The sequence below is a fragment of the Linepithema humile genome, chromosome 1, assembly GCF_040581485.1.
Source record: "Linepithema humile isolate Giens D197 chromosome 1, Lhum_UNIL_v1.0, whole genome shotgun sequence".
Taxonomy (NCBI): domain Eukaryota; kingdom Metazoa; phylum Arthropoda; class Insecta; order Hymenoptera; family Formicidae; genus Linepithema; species Linepithema humile.
In genome coordinates, this window is record NC_090128.1 from 32604528 (window position 1) to 32622543 (window position 18016).

Here is an 18016-nt window from a genome sequence, read left to right on the forward strand (position 1 = left end):
CACTACGTGTATATTGAATGAGCATTCGAGGAAACGAAATCAAGTGTTTATAAATGTCAGAATTTTTTTTATTTGATATACATATTAAATAAAAATTATTTGCACATATACAACGCGAACGATTGTAGAACTAATATTATGCTGCGATGCTTTCAATTAGACAAGTGGCAACTCAATATTTCTTTTTGCATCTTGATAATTATTTATAAATATACATGCAAATGCGATATCTAATCGACAAAATTGTATTGTTACTTTCGCTCTCCGCTTTGTTTGAGCTGTTTTGCCCATTAAAATCAAATTTCACTGGAAATTTCAACTTCTAATTATAATATATAAATTTATGTTTTTAGAAATTTTCTACTTGTATTTAATAGATTAATCTCGATGTAAACGGGTAACACACGTGATGCTTAAACTCACCGCGGCAATTTCCCGAATTTGCTATTACATGTTAATAACTCGACATTACTCATGTGTGTGCGATAAGATAATATTGCATTATCTCTCGATGATTAGGCTATGAGAGGTAACTCACTAAATCTTGATAATTTTACATGTTTCTACATTTGTACCTTAAAACGGTATATGTATTTATCTTTAAGATTACATTCTTTGAAGAAAATCGTTCTAAGATGGTAGGAAGATGATACTGCAAGGAATTTTGAAAAGTACAGGCATTCAGAAATCATATTATTAAGGAATTGTAATTTTTTTCATGCATATCAGTAAGTATCTTCAACAACATAAAATTAGAGTAATAACGTAAATTATTGCAAAATATCGCAATAATTTTAACCAGTCCCACCGACGTGCAATAATTGCACTTAGTTTGGCATAATATATATTATTGATTATATAATATACATTAAGATATAAATGATATATAATATATATTATGTCATGTATATTAATAACATAAAGCTACAAAAAAGTTAGTCTAATTTTCAAAAATATAAGATCGTCTACATATATCTCTTATATCTCTTATATCTTATTAAATAAAGTGTAATATGAAAATATAAGAAAGTAACATTTAAATATTTTTGTTCTCGATTCTATAATAAATATTTAAACAATAATACATAGAAGTGATATGACCAGATAGAAAAGTCTAATCAAAGAATGTTCTAATTACAAGGGACTTACTTCATGCAATAGTTATTAATAAATACTATATCCTCTTTGTTGTATACACTTGTCTTTTCACTTCAGTTCTTAAAACTTCCATTTTCCTTCACTATCGAAACTGAAATATTACTTCTGCTTTTTATAACTTTGTTATAAACATATGGTCTCAAATGTTATCCTACATTGTCGCTTTGAATATTTATAGTAGGATACACCCCTCTTCTCAATATCAGCAAACGATGATTGTTGGCTCGCCATTGTTGGGAGAAAACAATTTGATGTGTTCGGCATTCCAATGTAATAACGCCCCTTGACAAACGACATTCCATACATAAGGAATGAAGAATTCTTCTGGTTGTTCTTCTTCTACATATTTAAATTTCAATTCAGGAAATTTCTATAAACGGGAAATATATGTAGTTATACACATACATTAATTAATACATTAACATTTTTACAATTCAAATAGATCATAACAAATTTTACGTACTCTTAAACGATCGCGTGGCCATTCTGAAGTTCCTTGTTGTATAGTGGCTAATACTTGACTAACACCGATTTGCGATTGGTCTTTTTGTTCCAATTTATAAGAGAAAAAATTAATTACCTAAAAATCACATTTTAAAAACGTTCAATCATTATTCTTATCGATTCTTAAAGTCTATAAATATTGAACTATAAAATTGTGCGTGTATTCTATTTACTATTTAAAAATAAAAACTTACAGAATCAATATTTTGCACTATATCTTGAAAAGCAGAATGCATTCTAAACGGTTGAAAGACATCTTTCTTGTAGAGAAGAGTGTAAATTAAGTTCGGATTATGCGCAAGTCTATGAGTTAAACAACTATTTATAATTTCGAGCACCATTCGCAGAACTTCCTCAAGTATGGTTAAATCTTGAATCTGGAATAATATATTTTACTTGATAAATGCTGAAAACAAATCAATATATTTATATAATTAAAAATTTACCAAATCTGCATTAGCGAACTGATTGGTACCGGTTGCGTTTCCATTAGTCACGTTATCAGATAAATTAACATTAACATTGGTATTATTAGCAGAAGTCGCTTGTGCTTGTGTTCTAATCTTTGCTTCTAGCCGTGCATGCTTTTTTGCAAGAGTTTCAAATAGACTTAGCAATCGCTGACTGACGTAAGGATGTAACGATGTGAATTGAGCAGACATATTTGCCAAGGCTGCTAGACAGTTCGTATGAAGATATTTGTCCTAATAAAAAAAATATAAATTTGCAGATACGTAGCTCTACTCAATAATCAATACACAAGGTAAAAAACAATATCACACTTACCCGCATTTTAAACATATTATATTGAATCGTGCGAATTACAACAAGAATTAAAAGACCGCCTAACGATATTTCACTTATGGATCTTTCAGTATACCATGTTATACCCTTGAGCATCTTAAAAGAAAAATAAGATATATTGTAATTATTAATCGTTACTATAATCATTATATTGCATTACATAAAGTCTTAAAACTTACAATTTCATGTATTCTTTTGTTAAATGTTTCATCTTCGCTTAAAATTAGAAGGATAATAAGAGACATGTAAATATGATGCGACGTATTGTTTGGTGCGTGATATAATATTTGTAATATTGGAGTTACCTATAAACAAACATTTTAATGTTTAAGTATAATTACTAAAAAAAAAAATGTTCTTTGAGTTACCTTTAAGTCACTTACCAATAACTGTATGTCAGGTCTTCTCATTATGTCCTGCTTTACACTCGAGTTCCTGTGTAACAGCATGTAGAGGAGGAGCGTGACTTCGTCTGTATTTGGTATCTTACAAATAGTATTATATAATTTGCTTAAATTAAATTTGAAAGTTTCGCTTGCTTTCGTTTGCGACGTAGTATAATCTTCTGTAAAAATATATATTATCATTATTTATCTAATCTGTGATATATACGTACTATAATCCTTTATAATCAACATCTAACATAATTTGTCAACGATATTAATAATAATTAAATTAAATAAGATCGATGCTCACCTTGCATATCTATAAAAGAGAAAAGCGCATTTCTATATGGGTTTTCTGTAGCGGTACAATGATTCGTCAGAACCAATAAAAGTAATAGAGATTGACTAGCGAGCGGAGTTTCCGTGTTGCGCTTTCTTTCTTCATCCTCAGCGGCGCCATTATGTGCAATCTGTATATTTTTCGAACCACTGCCTATGCCCATTCTTATTACGTTCCACAGTCCGGCTGAAACAATGCTTCATATTAACGCTTGTAAAACAGACCGCTCACGTTTTGTGATATTATTATATTTACCAGCGATACTGAATACAATACTACCTCCAGGTTGCTGCGTCAGCAATCCCGGAGGAGCGTGTTCTTGTTGGATAAAATTGTGCAACAGTGTGCACACTACAGCAGGCGCATGCTGACTTGAATGCGCGTGCATTGCTATTCTATACACAGTACTGTATTCGGCTGCAGTTTGTGAGAACAACTGTACCGAAAGCAACACGAGTAAACAATTAATTGCTTCCAAGTGAACAAGGTACGTAAAGTCGCTGTAAAGAATATAGGTATATTTCTACATATATGTATAGTATATATATATATATAAAATATTTAAAAAAATTTATGGATACAAATATATTAATCTTGTATGCGTGTATTGCCTTCACTCACCACAAAGGTACATCTGTAATAAGTTCTATCAATGTTTCAACGAATTCTTCCAATCTAAAAGAAGATAATGCTTCATTTGTCGCTGTTGTTTGCGGTGCCTCAATGTGTTTCAGCATTTCTTCCTCACCCACTGTCTCAATAAGATACTTCAAAATGCATCTCACAGCAAACAAAGAATTGTATGTCTGCCATGCTGATATTACACTGTAAGTGCCGATATAATTTGTAAAGTTATACAATTTAAATGTCACATATGTTCTTTAGAGACAAGACAAGAGTTTTTAATATACATATTACATTATTTAATATGATATTACAATTAATGATGAGATTTCAAGATTCTTACTTGCAAATTTCTAAACAAGTCAAGAATGACCAAGAATAAAAAGATCTTGCAAGACTGTTATAATTGAAAAAGTCTTGAAAGTCTTGAATCTCTTAAATGTGTTAAATATTTTGAATAATATAACACATAACATACACATATACATATATGTATATACACATGTATTATAGCATTCAAGATTTTTTAAGATTTTCAATCAGTTTTGCAAGATGTTTTGAGACTTCTTCGATTTTCAGCTTTTAACTCAAGATATCTTGAGACGATTTGAATCCCATCACATAATTACAATATATATATTGTAATGAAGCAACATGGACTTACTTTTGAATAGGTGCAAGGAGCTCATTAATGAATGAGAGAGCTACTTGTATCAGAGTACCAAAGTTGCCTGTAGTCAAATTATTGACAAGCAACTGTTGACACGATAAGTCTAATCGAGAGTCGAGTTCTATTTGATCGTTTCTTGTAATGGGTGGTCGCATATTGTATGATAGAAATGTTTCCCAGAATGGATCATTCGCAGGTATACTCTGCTTCCCACAGAATTTTTCCAGGTGCACATTTTTGGAGAGATCTTCATAGCGACTCGGCGTCGTACCCATTGCCTCTATCGATTACCTGAAAGTAAAAGACAGTGACTTCCTATGTCGACTTATAAAATCTATTCTTTTTGTCACAACGTTATGTCATTATTTTTACAGACATGTATGTATCAATATGCGATGAAAGTAACACAAGAGAATATTAAGCAATTGACATTTTGTTAACTTAAAAGTATTCTTGGAATTTCTGATGGCAATGTAAACACAAAAATTATCCTAATTTTGAAAGTGACACAATCAAAAGTATACAGTTGACGTTTAGTTTGACAGTAGCTTAGCACGAGAAGGAATTGACATGGATAATCATGCGCAATTGCAAATGTTCTAATTATTTCATTATATGCACAATTGTATTCTGATGTAGTGTTCATGTTATAATAATAGAACGTTATTTTGCCGACATATAAGTGTAAACGTCGTGACAAACTAATAACCTCCGCATGTCATTTAATATATATAGATTCAGCGGAATCGCCGGCCCCTTTTTCTAGCGGTGTTTGCAATCACGTCTTCGTATCACTTGAGACGTCGCATTCCGCGTCTGCAACCACTAAGACAAAATGCACTTACAAAATTACTGATATCAGTCAGACTCGTACACAACTCATGGACAGAAAAAAGTTCCACACTGGCATTTAGCTGACGTATCGATACGCAGTCGCTCTGTCGATGAATCGATTCTACTATATCGATTACTGAATCTCGCAATCAAATTACGAGTTGTGAGTGAATACACGTACTGTAAATGAGTTTTTAATAATTCTATTCTTCTTAATAATTACTAAACTTATTGTTTACAAATTAATTATTTATCATTATTTTTTAATATTGTCTATATTATTCTCCAAGCCGACAATAAGGATTTTTGGAATCGATACCATGCTACTACATCCGGGAGAAATATGAAAATGGTTAGCAGGTTACCGTGGCATTATTATATTTTAAAATATTTTGTAAAAACAACGTTACAAGATATTAGTTAAGAGAATGCATTAATGTCGGCATCGATCACGGACGCTAAAGTGCCACCATTCGTCAACTTTGTAATCGGTGCCATATCAGGGTAAAAAAAATTTTATAATTTATTTGATGCAAATGTTCAAAAAAATATTTTAGGTTAAAATTGATTGTAATCATATTTCGGCTAATAATAGAGTGGCAGCTCAGGTACCAACGCATCCTATGGACGTTCTTAAAATACGCATGCAAGTGTCACGAAATACTTTACGCAACACAGTACTCCAAACATTCAGGACGAGCGGAGTTTTTGGTTTTTACACAGGACTGAGCGCGGGTCTTCTTCGTCAGCTGACTTACACCACTAGCAGACTTGGAATTTACACCACGTTGTTCGATATCGCAGAGTAATAGCATATGTTTAAAAATTAATCGTAATTTGCAGTGCTAAATTGTGCTAAATATACAAAAAAAGTCAAAAAGTAAAGAAACATTTTCAATTAATTTGGAAATCAAAAAGCTTTTTTATTTTTTGACTTTTCCTCATTTATATTATGCAAATCGTTCAATATCTACATGTCTTCAATATCAACAAAATTTCTTTCCATAGACAACATTTTGGTCGTTTAAATTATGCAACGATGATTAGCCTCGGAATGGTAGCTGGCGTAATGGGCTCTTTTGTTGGTACTCCTACGGATCTGGTATTGATTCGCATGGTGGCTGATATACATCTACCAGCAGGTATTTTTTGTCCACTAATATACATATATCTGCCAACAGATATTTTTTTCCACTAATATTTATTTCTCAGTGCTTTTGGGCAATAGAAAGTAAAAAAAAAAAAAAACAAATGTCTTGCAAGCGTATAGTATGCTTGATGCAAAATTAATTGTTAGAAAAACAAAGAAATTACAAGAATGCAATCCATGGTATTGTCAATGTATGGAAGACTGAGGGGTTCACCAGATTATGGCGAGGAGCAGTGCCCACGATGGGCAGGGCAGCGGTCGTCAATGGAACACAGCTAGGTACATATACCAGAGCGAAGATGTTGCTGGAAGACACAGGTTGTTAAATTTTGCAATGCTAGATTTATTATTTCGATAAATTAAGAGAAGAATATAAATAATGACTTAGTATCTATGATTTAATTACAATTTTAATAATAATTAAATATCATATATTTTTAATACGACAGCATACATAAAAAATGATATACAACTGCAATTTGCTGCTGCCATGATGTCCGGTATAGTCACATGTTTTGCTTCGATTCCGATAGACGTTGCTAAAACTAGGTAAAACAATAATATCAAAAATGAAATGATTGAGATTTATCTTTAAATATGTGTGATCCCTTCAGAATTCAAAACTTGAAACAATTCACAAGATCACCTACCGTTGTCGCTACAATCATTAACATTACTAAAACGGAAGGTTTAACATCGCTATGGCGCGGTTTCCTTCCGTATTATTCCCGAGCAGCGCCTAACACTGTAATCACTATGGTATGTGTCGATCAGCTTCATAAAATATATTTAAAAATTTTTTCTCGATAATAAAATTTACACTTGTGATGTCAAATATTTTCTTAAGTGCATATTACAATATTAAAATTAAAAAAAAAAAAATAGGCAAACTATTGCATAAAGCTATTGTTAGCAACTAAAATTTAATTACATTAGTACAAGACAATATTTCCTTAAAAAATATATTTTTAAAATATGAAATTTTATACATTTATGTATAACTTACGAGTATAATATCAAACAGCCATTAAAGTTTGTGTGGTTTTGCTGATAATAAACTTTACGTAAAAGCGCACAAACTTTGTTGATTATTTGATAATTATGAAAATAAAATTTATAGATAAATTTTGATTCGGATAAATTTTTTTTATTATTTGACTGATTATTGAATGTATGATCTATATAAGTTCATTAATTGCTCGTTAATAATAAGAGTCAGTACTGTGTGCGGACCTATTCTGCAATAAGTCGGCCAGAAGCCCTTCCAAAGAGATCCTATTCCCTCGTTTTTTGCTATTGACATCATAACTGCGGTCATACCTGGAAGTTTTCCAGTGATCTTCATGTTTTGTATTCTGTTGACATATAGCAATCCTGCTGAATTCTTTTGACGAAAGTTAATATTAATTTAAAAATCTTAAATATTAAAATCAATCTGATAACCTGGTTTTGGTGACATCAAAGGGCATAGAATTAAAGGCGGTGAGGAATCCTGATATCATCGATGCGTAAAAGTGCAAGAGTATGCCCTCCTTGACATTCGCTACGAGAATAATTGACGAATAATTTCCCAAGTAACATATGCATGTCATCTAAAAATATCTAAGAACATGCGCGCGCTTTAGAGCTTTGCAATTTTTCCAAAGTTTTTTTGCGTTAAAATATGTTCGGAGAAATTACGTACGCATAAGTTACAGATACTGAAATCTTACACATACTTCGTGATTTAATCAAAAGCTTCACTTGACTGTAAGTCGCCAGTTGCGAAATGTTAACAACAATAGCTCTTCCTACGGTAGGCAAGCTTCCTCTCCATAAAGCGAACATTCCCTCCTCTCTGACGATCCTGACGAACGCGTCAAACACGTTTTTGTAATTTCTCCGCTGCTCTAAATATTATAAATATTAATGGAACGACATATCAGTTAATTCTTAATTAATTGGGGAGAATGCAATTTACAATGTATAAATTTCATATCTTATTACCTACCCACGGGTAATCTACCATCTGTTGTCATTCTTACGAGGGCAAGGTCGGCTGGTGTCCCAACAAACGCTCCAATAGCACCGGCACTTCCAGCCATAAGCATCAGAATAGCAAAGGCAGGAGGACCGACGTAGTTTTGTCTAAGAATGTACATCAAATACAATCAATTTCTGTTCAAACTACAGCCAAGCGTCCTTAATTACTTTAATTGCTTTAGTTATTTGACCGATATATCTATTTAGAAGTTATCACAAAGATATTTCAGAGAAATATTTTCCAGTCTTTTAAATATCTCTCAGACACACACATTGTTGAGATTTTTGCGTTGTCCGAATATTTTTAGTCACTTTTCTGAAATTTCTTCATTTTGTCAACGTCGTTGAGATTCACCTCCAAAATTCATGCATCTGATTGTAGATTCCGAGTCGCACGGTCGTGTACGTGGCCTGTCTCACTAGACCGGCTGTCAATCCATTGTAAAATGCCAAGATGCCTTCCTTGCTGTATGTGATGCTGATTGTGTCCAGAATCGATGCTTTGCCCTTGAGCACTTGCATCCTATTCTTGATTACGTCCATCGGATGAACCACACAAGTTGCTGCCATTCTGAAGCAGATATTTAAGACGGTATATTTTTTTTTTAGTTTAAGATATCGTTCGAATTACCCGGAAAGTCCACCAAGTAAGAAATTGATTGTCGGCGGTATAGGTTGTAACTTCTTCTCCTGCAGCTCTCCATTTTTTCTTAACATTTTCAACAACTCTTTATATCACTCGGCATACGTTAGATAAATAAAATATTTTTTGCTCTTATTTTTATTTGTTAAATTAAAAATATTTCTAGAACAATAAAATACACGTGTATCGAAACTTTTATAAATTATTAATTTTTGTGGAAGTTAACCGTTAAAACGTAATGTTTTGCGGTATGAAATTAAAATATCGATTCTTAAATCGATTTTAATTAGTATTAGAGTACATTGATTAATTATTGCATTTATTATTCTATTCATAAATTTTTTGAAATAAGTAAGAAAGTAAGAAAATAGAGATATAGTAATAAATCAATTGCTATTTTTTAATTGATTTATTCTACCAGTACAAGAATTTGATATACGTTGTGCACTGTTTCTATAAGAAACTATTTTATATTAGATGTATATATATCGCAACAATAAAAAACTGTGAGAGTGCTCAAACTTTCGCGAGTTGATTAATTGTTTGCAATATTGCTATCTTTGTTCGTACAAGATCTTTATATGAGTTACGATAGAAACGGACGATAGGTTGATACAATGCGAAAGTGATTTGAATACATTATTTTGACAAATGATAGAATGTGTACGAACAAATATAAACCGCGTAATAATTACGGACAGCTACTACAAGTAATATATTTGTTCGGCCGGAACAGGTTTTGTGCCAACACGACGGACTCCGTGTTTTCTCTTCGGCCGCTCTACTCTGACAGTCTCTTCGACGTTTCTTAATGGTGTTAACCCCATTTCCTCTTTACACTTCTACAAACAGAGACAATATTTACAATTGTTAGCATATCTAGATTGCAAACTCTTACGTTAAAAGTATTCAAACGCACTTTTATGGCTTTAATAATCGGATAAAGCGGCCTCACGCCTTTCGATTCTTCTAAAACTTCATCAGCGTAAAGAAGAATCCTCTGATTAGTCTTCTCGATTGTGGTTTTCATAGCTTCGATTTCGAAATCTTTTTCACGTTGTCTTTCAATCTGTTTCTCCTCCTGATAATGTGAAAAAATTTATTAATAATTTTTTATACATGCAAATTGAGAGAAATATTATAAAAGTTTACAAAATCTGAAATACAAAACAAAAAATAGTTGAGAAATTACGTTTTAAGTAGAAACTACAAAATAATGTTGTCAAAAAAGTGTGGTCCAATATAAAAAAAGTAGTTATTCTGGAAAATTTAATTTATCTAAAAATATGCAAAATAATTTTGTATTATTTATTAAATTATATGTATTGAAAAATATCCAGCTTTAATTATTTGAAATAGAATCTATTCTTACAGCATCTTTCCGCAGTTCTTTTCCGTACTCCAGTTTCTGTTGCCATTGCCGTTTACGCTCCTCCAAATTGGTTTGCTTGTCATACTCATCTTTCTTAAATCTCTGCATCATCTCCCAAGCTTTCAAATCCTTCTTTTCCTGTCTTTGTTTGATCCTTGCAGCTGCATCTTGAAGCTTATACTCTTCCATGAGAGCACGCATTGTTTCCTCTCGTTCCTTTTGTGCTTTCTGTTTTTCCGCTTCAATCTCTTCTTTCTCTTTCACAGCTTTCTCAAATATTTCTCGCTCTTTAATCTCATAAGAATGCTCAACCACGCCACATTGTTCCGCTGAAAAAAAGTTATTGTGAATTTATTCAAACGTAAATCTGTAACCAAAATTTGTTTCAGAAACATCGTCAAACCTATAATCTGCGCTTGGCGTATTTTTTCTTCCTTTTCTCGCAGTACTGTTGATTTATGAATTTCCTGTATTCGATCTTTAGCCTTCCGATAGATCTCCAACGCTCGATCTTCGAATTCTTCGTCATTCTTCAATTCCAGCTCGAATCGTTTTTTCTCCTCTATCGCTTCCTTAAAAAATTGCTGTAGTTTCTTCTTTTTGTTCAATATCTATAAACAAAATATATGTTACAATTTATAAAGATAGAATATATTCGGTGGATTTCAGTGCATACATCTTGCATTTCCTTCTCCTTCATAAGTTGCATATTTCGTGTCATATTTCTTTGATTTTGTTTTTCAGTCTCCAATTCCTCTTTTACTTTTAGCTTGTTGTTCCGTTCGTTCTCTTCGATCCTGATCAATACAAAGTTATCTCAACAATATTATCTTAATAATTTAAATATATTAATAATATATCTATATTTATATTACGCATTATTATTCCTATAAATATTTATAATCACATATTCTCACATTTTTATGTTAATATTCTTATTAATATTAATTTACTGTTTCTGTAATTCCGTTTTGTAATCCTTTATCTTCTTTGCTCGTTCTTCTGCTTCCTGCTTCTTCTGTTCTTCGTATTTCGCAACGTTTGTCTTAATCGTATTAGCATATTCCGCATCCTGCTCTTTATCCATCTCTCTAATGGTCTTTTGAAACGCCACTTGCTCATCCAGCTCTCTGAGACACTGATGAGATCACGGTTGGGTTATTTACTTTAAATTTAATTGATGGTGGGTCTGACTTAGAAATTATGTATACACTGGTTTCGTGAGAAAATACCTCGGAGGCGAAGAGAGAGCGATTAATTTGCCGACACATAGGTTTCTTCTGTAGAAGCAACTTTCTTGCCTGTTGCACCACTTCCGCACGCTCCATTGCCTTTTTCTCCGCTGTTTCCTTCACGAACATCTTCCTCTCTTCCTCAGCCTTTTGTCTCTTCGACAATAATTCTTCCTTTCGCCTCGCCTTAATATTCTGTTATCAAATCATTCTCGTCTCAACTGTCGGATAAGCTTTGAAAAAATTTTACAAATGCCTATCTAAAAATTTATTAATCTTATTCTTTTAGAAATTATATAAAAAATAAATATATTTTATTTTTGTTTTGTTCAATAATTGTATGTATTGCTTTGAAATAAAATATTTTTTATATACAATTGCAAAATTTGACTCTATTGTATTAATAATCGAACATACTTCAATTTTAGTATCCCATGTTTTACTTTTCTCATAAGTTGCTTTTTTTAGTGCTGCAATTTTCGCAGCCATCTTTTCTTGCTCTGCTGCTATCCTGTCTTCTTCAGTAGTATAATCCACAAACCGCTGAAAAGTGTTCTTCGGCAATATTAATGCCCGATTTCTTTCGGACGTCTGCGAAAAGCACGTTTAAATTTTTCATCAAATAAGACGCAAGAAATTCGATCTTTATATTGAGTTTTACAAGCTCAACACATTTGAATAATATAAAAGTACTCACATTTCGAGTATTTTCGAGAGTTTGTCCAGGTTTTAAGAGGTATGTTGTATGCATTTCTGGACGATGTAGCTTCTTTCGCACCATTAGAGAACAGATAATAGATAACGAATAAATTATATAATAGCTGTAAGACAAGCAAAGCAAAGTTTTCCGATACGAACAGTTTGAATTTTTTAGATAAACTGTGGAAAAATGGAAATCATGGTTAAATATCTATTTTGAGAAATTATTATGATAAAACATTAATAATACACATGCTGGCGTAAACAGCAATGCGACGTAATACACCGGTTCTAATGAATGCAACATAGCTACTTTCGCACAGCGGAATGGTTGACATAGAAACCAAATAAAAGCGATCAATGTGCTTTATGACATAATAAAAGAGACGAAAAGAAAACTGTTTTGTCGATACAAATGAGGACATAAAATAATAAAATATCAACCTTAGTTTTTGATAATAATTCTATTTGGTAAGATACAGTTATTATGTTACAGTTTTTATATGTTCAAAACGAAATAGATAATCAAGCGTTAGAAAAAGAGAGAAAGAAAGGAAAGAAAGTGCAAGATGTGTAGCTGCAAAAAACTAATCAATCAAATAGTTCCACTTAAGCATACTGCGTCTCGCTATTATTTACTTGTAATAATACTATTTAATTGTAATAATACAATTGTGCAAACTACATTTTCAATATTCAATATCAAGTATATCGAGCATTTATTTGAATTATAATTCCTATTTTTAAAAAAAACATGAAAAATTTTTATTGTTGCCTTTTTTCCACGATACTAATTGATTATCCCGATGTGCATTGTGTGTTATTTCGAGCGGTTGTCATTGAATACCTTGACGGTTCATATCTTGAGAAGATTGGTAGTTAAATTACATTTGAATAAAAGAGAAACCAAACGACATTGATCCTTTTATAATAAACAATTCTTGGGTGTAGTAAATAGTTCTTTGTACTTAAAAAAGTAAAAGGCGCGAATAATGCACGCTGGTGTGTCTAGTTTAATAAAATTATTTGTTACTTGCATACATTAACAGTTCATATCTTGAGAAGGTCAGTTAAATTACATTTAAAAGATATTTTCCTCATGAAACCTATTTTAATCCTTGCCTTTACTCAATATATCCTACATTATAAATAAACGTCAAAATTACATTTGTACGCAGACGAATAACTCAAATTGCGTTTTAACAAAAATATTCAAACATATAGAATATTAAATAATATTCATTTTAATAGTAGTATTTAAGATTAAATTTAAAGCATTAAAAACTGTTATTATTGAGCAAATAAGAATAGAATGATGTAATAAGACATTTAAACCAATAATTAATAATTTATTGCTACATAGGCAATATTGTTTGTGCATTATTTTTCACACAATCGTATATTCGTGTATATACAGAATGCGCTGTAACCTTCTATCGCTGTTATTACCTTACACACTTGATATGAGATGTTACCACGTCTTTTGAGAATTATTAGTTAGATGTTGTCCGACGTATCAATATTTACATTCACGTGAAAAATTATACGCCTTCTTTCGTCCTCTTTTATATTTTTCGGCAGAAAGGTTCTTGTATTATATTCAGTTAACCGCGTTCAATCATATCAAATAAACATAATGTCAGCAATGATTGTAACTAAAAAGCACATATGGCAATATTATATAAAACTGCTGAATTTTCAAGCACAGTGTAAGTTTTGCGAAAATGAATATAATTATATACAAAATAAAAACTTCAACACACATATAGCAAGAAAGCATCGAAAAATTTGGAAATACGAAGAAAAGAGAAAACTAAAATGGCAATGGATAAATTTCAAGTATTCAAACAAATTATATTCACAATGTATTATCTGCGACGCAAATGTTTTGTCTACATTTGAATCTGTAGAAAATCACTTAAGTTTGCATTCTGAAGAACAACGGCATAATCAAAGACGTCAAGATTGGTCCCGAAAATATTGGACACAAAGAAGTGATTTTGAGATAGAGTGTAATATTTGTCATAAGAACTTAACTCTTCCTATACGTGATTATTTGGATCTTCATATAAAGAGAAGACATTCGAACAAATTAAAAAATACGCAAAAAACACATGACACAGTTGCTTCATCAGAACGCGTATTATCAGTTCGGACGAACACAACGTCTACGTCATTAACTATTGTAACTAAAAAAAATCTGTGGGAATATTATGTAAAACTGCCGGATCTTAAAGCACAATGCATGTTTTGCGAAATTAAATGTGGTTATACATATTACAAAAACGTTAAAACGCATGTAGCAAAATGTCATAGTAACATTTGGAAATGCGAAGAAGAAAGAAAACTAAATAAGCAATGGATATTTTTCAAGTATTCAGACAAATTATATTCACAATGTATTATCTGCGATGCAAATGTTTTGTCCACATCTGAATCTGTTGGAAATCACTTAAGTTTGCATTCTGAAGAACAACGGCCGAGTCAGAGATATCAAAATTGGTCTCGAAAATATTGGACACAAAGAAGTGATTTTGAGGTAGAATGTAATATTTGTTTCAAGAAATTATCTCTTTCTATTGCATGGACGTTGAATTATCATATAAAAGCGAAACATTCGAACAAATTGAAAAAGACGAAAGAAACACATGACACAATTGGTTCGCCAGAACGTGTTTTATCACTTCAAACGAACAAAACGTCTATGTCATTAATCATTGTAACTAAAAAAAATCTGTGGGAATATTATATAGAACTGCCGGATTTTTATGCACAGTGCGTGCTTTGCGAAAATATATATAGTTATATAAATTCTACTGACTTTAAAATACATATAGCAAAATGTCATAGCAATATTTGGAAATGCGAAGAAGAGAGAAAACTAAATTGGCTATGGATATATTTCAAGTATTAAAATGAATTATATTCGCAATGTATTATCTGCGATGCAAATGTTTTGTCTACATCTGAATTTGTAATAAATTACTTACGTTTGCATTCTGAACAACAACTGCAGAATTATATACTTCAAGATTGGCCACAGAAATATTGGACCCTTAGAAGTAATTTTGAGGTAGAGTGTGTTATTTGTAACAACAAATTATATCTTTCTCTTTCAAGTCATTTGGATTATCATATAAAAATGGAACATTGAATTGAAAAATACGGAAGAACAGACGACACAGTTGATTCATCAGAACGCATTTCATCACTTGAAACGGAACAGTGGGTATGTCACTGAAAGGTTTTTAACCTTGAAGAACAATCGGCATTTTTAAACTTTGGTAAGTTTGCATGGATTATTAAGAATACATTTCAAATATTTCAACTTATTGACGTGAAATGCATATTTATGATAAGAACGTTTTATTTTTATTTAAAGGTTTAGACGATTATTTACTTTGGCATTAAAAAAAAAACATATTTTTCAGAATTGCTAATATGGGAGTACGTATATATCAAAAGTCATGATTTCAAAGTAGAGTGTAATAATTGTCATAGAAGCATAACTGTTGCTGTTAGAACTCATTTTAATGATCATGTTGAAGATGAACATCATTTGGCAAGTCAACTAAGCTGAATAAAAAAATGGCAGTAAGTTTTATTGTTATTAGTAAGTATAATTAATTTTTTATCTATTTCAAATTGCGTTTAATTTACTAAAAATATACAATATAATTATGACGCCAAAAATCAATTTATTTTTTATTTGTATATTACAATTGTCTATATAGATTTGTCCTTCCCCGAAAGTTGACAATGGGAACTTTATCGGCGTCTAAATAGTATCACTAGTTGCAATAATGGTAGTTTTAATTTTGACGATTTTATATCACTAAAAGATATATACAAGAAAAGTGACATATATAGCCCTGACGTATAATAATTTGTTTTATGTTTTTAAAATTATGAATATGATTATAAATCTAAGTTTTATAGGAAACAACATTTTTATAAATTATAACTATAATTATAAATTACGATATATATGTTTTTAATTTATAAACTATATTCTTAATTTTATTTACTGAAACAATTTAATGAAAGAATTATTGATTTCTTTGTAAAGAGAAAAATTCCGACAATTTATAATATATTTTTTTTCAAATTTTTATTTAATTTCTTATACATTTTCACACATGCTGAAATTGTTTTATGCACTTTCGTTATTTTTACTTCATTTTATTTTTACTTTATTTTTACTTTATATGAAACGAATTATTGTAACTTCTGTAAAAGTCTCCGAAATGTATTTTATTAATTATTGGTGAAATAAATGAATTGAAAAATGTTAAAATGTATTTGAAGAAATGTTTATGTAATACATGAATCATTCATCACAATGTACAAATAAATTCATCATAAGAGAGTATGTCATTCTTTTATTTGAAGATAGAATTATGTAGGAATTGTTTATTTCTGCGTCAGTCTTGTGGCATTTTGCATTAATTGTGTAACATTATACTTATGAAATGTTACAGATACTTAATGTATTTGAGATAATTGTTACAATATTTATAGTTCTTATAATTATTAATTTTTCCTAACGTAATTTAATTTTTATTATTATTTCAAATATTTTTAAATGTTTAAAGATGTTATTATTAATTGTATTATTGTTTTATTAAAAATTTGCTTTAAAGAATAAAAATTTCAATGCATGTAATAATTATTTTTTAAATACATATTATTTTGCGTAAAAAATCTGTAACGTAATTTTGTAATTTAAGTAAACTAGTAGTCTATTATATTTAAAATAAAAAGCAAACGACATTGATCCTTTTATAACAAACAATTTTTAGTTGGAGTAAATAGTTCTTTGTACCTAAAAAAGTAAATGGTGCAATAGTGCGCGCTGATGTGACTGATTTAATAAAATTATTTGTTAGTTGCATACTTTAACAGTTCATATCTTGAGAAGGTCAGTTAAATGGCATTTAAAAGTGATTTCTCTCATAAAATCTATCATAATTATTGTCTTCACTCAATCCTACAGTATTAAGCAACGTCAAAATTACTTTTGTTCGCAGACTGATAACTCGATCAAATTGCGTTTTAACAAAAAAATTTGAACATATAGAATATTAAATAATATTAATATTACTTTTAATACTAGTTTATAATATTAAATTTATGGCATTAAAAACTGTTGTTATTAAGCAAATAAGATTGGAATGCTGTAATACGAAACTTGAACCAATAATTAATAATTTATTTGTTACATAGGCAATATTATTTGAGCATTATTTCTCACATAATCGTATATTCGAGTATATATAGAATACAATGCCCCGTGTAGAAAATTTTATAAGGTTTTTATAAGGCTTTAGCTAATTGGTTTTAATATTAATCGCGCCCTATTAAGGTAAAATGAAAAGAACCTAAAAGGAAATGTAACACATGGTTTACAAGGCTCTTTTAAGAAGGAAAATATATCGAGTCCCGATTAAAATATTTTAATTTGTCAAAATTTTATTTTATTTTGAGGAAGATCTATCGAATCCTGATCAAAATATTTTTTCATAAAAGTCATAAGAGTTTATAGCGTTAGATAGTACAAAAATGCATCTATATAAAT

The 18016-nt window shown here is 30.5% G+C and overlaps 4 protein-coding genes and 1 long non-coding RNA gene across 6 annotated transcripts; 2 read left to right on the plus strand and 3 right to left on the minus strand.

The window, feature by feature from the left end:
• Positions 1 to 46: 46 nt before the first annotated feature.
• LOC105679448 (dymeclin) lies at positions 47 to 5424 on the minus strand. Of its 2 annotated transcripts, none has more exons than XM_012379480.2 (12): positions 5332 to 5424; positions 4481 to 4777; positions 3814 to 4017; positions 3448 to 3692; positions 3163 to 3378; positions 2850 to 3031; positions 2646 to 2771; positions 2449 to 2562; positions 2109 to 2366; positions 1857 to 2039; positions 1622 to 1738; positions 47 to 1528 (listed from the first exon to the last, which is right to left on the minus strand). In XM_012379480.2, exons 2-12 carry the CDS (start codon positions 4759 to 4761, stop codon positions 1361 to 1363), a joined length of 2094 nt encoding a protein of 697 aa, XP_012234903.1. In that variant the 5' UTR covers positions 4762 to 4777; positions 5332 to 5424; the 3' UTR covers positions 47 to 1360. The 2 variants fall into 2 exon arrangements, with proteins under 2 accessions (XP_012234903.1, XP_012234904.1); XM_012379481.2 differs by having other exon boundaries at positions 5196 to 5348.
• Positions 5425 to 5603: 179 nt separating this feature from the next.
• On the plus strand, positions 5604 to 7407 carry LOC105679450 (mitochondrial 2-oxoglutarate/malate carrier protein-like). The gene is made up of 6 exons (XM_012379485.2): positions 5604 to 5824; positions 5916 to 6125; positions 6329 to 6462; positions 6618 to 6788; positions 6920 to 7019; positions 7085 to 7407. Exons 1-6 carry the CDS (start codon positions 5757 to 5759, stop codon positions 7278 to 7280), a joined length of 879 nt encoding a protein of 292 aa, XP_012234908.2. The 5' UTR covers positions 5604 to 5756; the 3' UTR covers positions 7281 to 7407.
• Positions 7408 to 7528: 121 nt separating this feature from the next.
• LOC136996971 (mitochondrial 2-oxoglutarate/malate carrier protein-like) lies at positions 7529 to 9355 on the minus strand. The gene is made up of 6 exons (XM_067346995.1): positions 9124 to 9355; positions 8848 to 9063; positions 8461 to 8597; positions 8189 to 8359; positions 7914 to 8013; positions 7529 to 7825 (listed from the first exon to the last, which is right to left on the minus strand). The coding sequence occupies exons 1-6, from the start codon at positions 9207 to 9209 to the stop codon at positions 7633 to 7635; spliced, it is 903 nt and encodes a 300-aa protein (XP_067203096.1). The 5' UTR covers positions 9210 to 9355; the 3' UTR covers positions 7529 to 7632.
• A 3-nt stretch (positions 9356 to 9358) lies between these two features.
• On the minus strand, positions 9359 to 12779 carry LOC105679449 (meiosis-specific nuclear structural protein 1-like). Its single transcript, XM_012379483.2, has 9 exons — positions 12437 to 12779; positions 12157 to 12330; positions 11740 to 11934; positions 11461 to 11645; positions 11184 to 11304; positions 10911 to 11118; positions 10508 to 10836; positions 10055 to 10216; positions 9359 to 9977 (listed from the first exon to the last, which is right to left on the minus strand). The coding sequence occupies exons 1-9, from the start codon at positions 12518 to 12520 to the stop codon at positions 9840 to 9842; spliced, it is 1596 nt and encodes a 531-aa protein (XP_012234906.2). The 5' UTR covers positions 12521 to 12779; the 3' UTR covers positions 9359 to 9839.
• Positions 12780 to 13974: 1195 nt separating this feature from the next.
• LOC136996972 (uncharacterized) lies at positions 13975 to 16808 on the plus strand. Its single transcript, XR_010887799.1, has 3 exons — positions 13975 to 15722; positions 15870 to 16032; positions 16173 to 16808. It is a non-coding gene; the product is annotated as an uncharacterized lncRNA (long non-coding RNA).
• The last annotated feature ends 1208 nt before the right edge of the window (positions 16809 to 18016 follow it).

Bases quoted from the DNA above. Each gene is read 5' to 3' on its own strand.
- LOC105679448 (XM_012379480.2), bottom strand. From the start codon at position 4,761: ATGGGTACGACGCCGAGTCGCTATGAAGATCTCTCCAAAAATGTGCAC. The intron at 3,379-3,447 runs GTAAATATAATA...GCATTGTTTCAG, and splicing joins TATTGTATTCAGTATCGCTG to CCGGACTGTGGAACGTAATA. The intron at 2,367-2,448 runs GTAAGTGTGATA...TTTTTTTATTAG, and splicing joins ATAATATGTTTAAAATGCGG to GACAAATATCTTCATACGAA.
- LOC105679449 (XM_012379483.2), bottom strand. From the start codon at position 12,520: ATGGTGCGAAAGAAGCTACATCGTCCAGAAATGCATACAACATACCTC. The intron at 12,331-12,436 runs GTGAGTACTTTT...TGCTTTTCGCAG, and splicing joins CTCTCGAAAATACTCGAAAT to ACGTCCGAAAGAAATCGGGC. The intron at 11,119-11,183 runs GTATGCACTGAA...TTTTGTTTATAG, and splicing joins AGGAGAAGGAAATGCAAGAT to ATATTGAACAAAAAGAAGAA.
- LOC136996971 (XM_067346995.1), bottom strand. From the start codon at position 9,209: ATGTTAAGAAAAAATGGAGAGCTGCAGGAGAAGAAGTTACAACCTATA. The intron at 8,598-8,847 runs GTGAATCTCAAC...GTACATTCTTAG, and splicing joins CAGATGCATGAATTTTGGAG to ACAAAACTACGTCGGTCCTC. The intron at 7,826-7,913 runs GTTATCAGATTG...ATATGTCAACAG, and splicing joins TTTGATGTCACCAAAACCAG to AATACAAAACATGAAGATCA.
- LOC105679450 (XM_012379485.2), top strand. From the start codon at position 5,757: ATGTCGGCATCGATCACGGACGCTAAAGTGCCACCATTCGTCAACTTT. The intron at 5,825-5,915 runs GTAAAAAAAATT...GGCTAATAATAG, and splicing joins GTAATCGGTGCCATATCAGG to AGTGGCAGCTCAGGTACCAA. The intron at 6,463-6,617 runs GTATTTTTTGTC...ATTAATTGTTAG, and splicing joins TGATATACATCTACCAGCAG to AAAAACAAAGAAATTACAAG.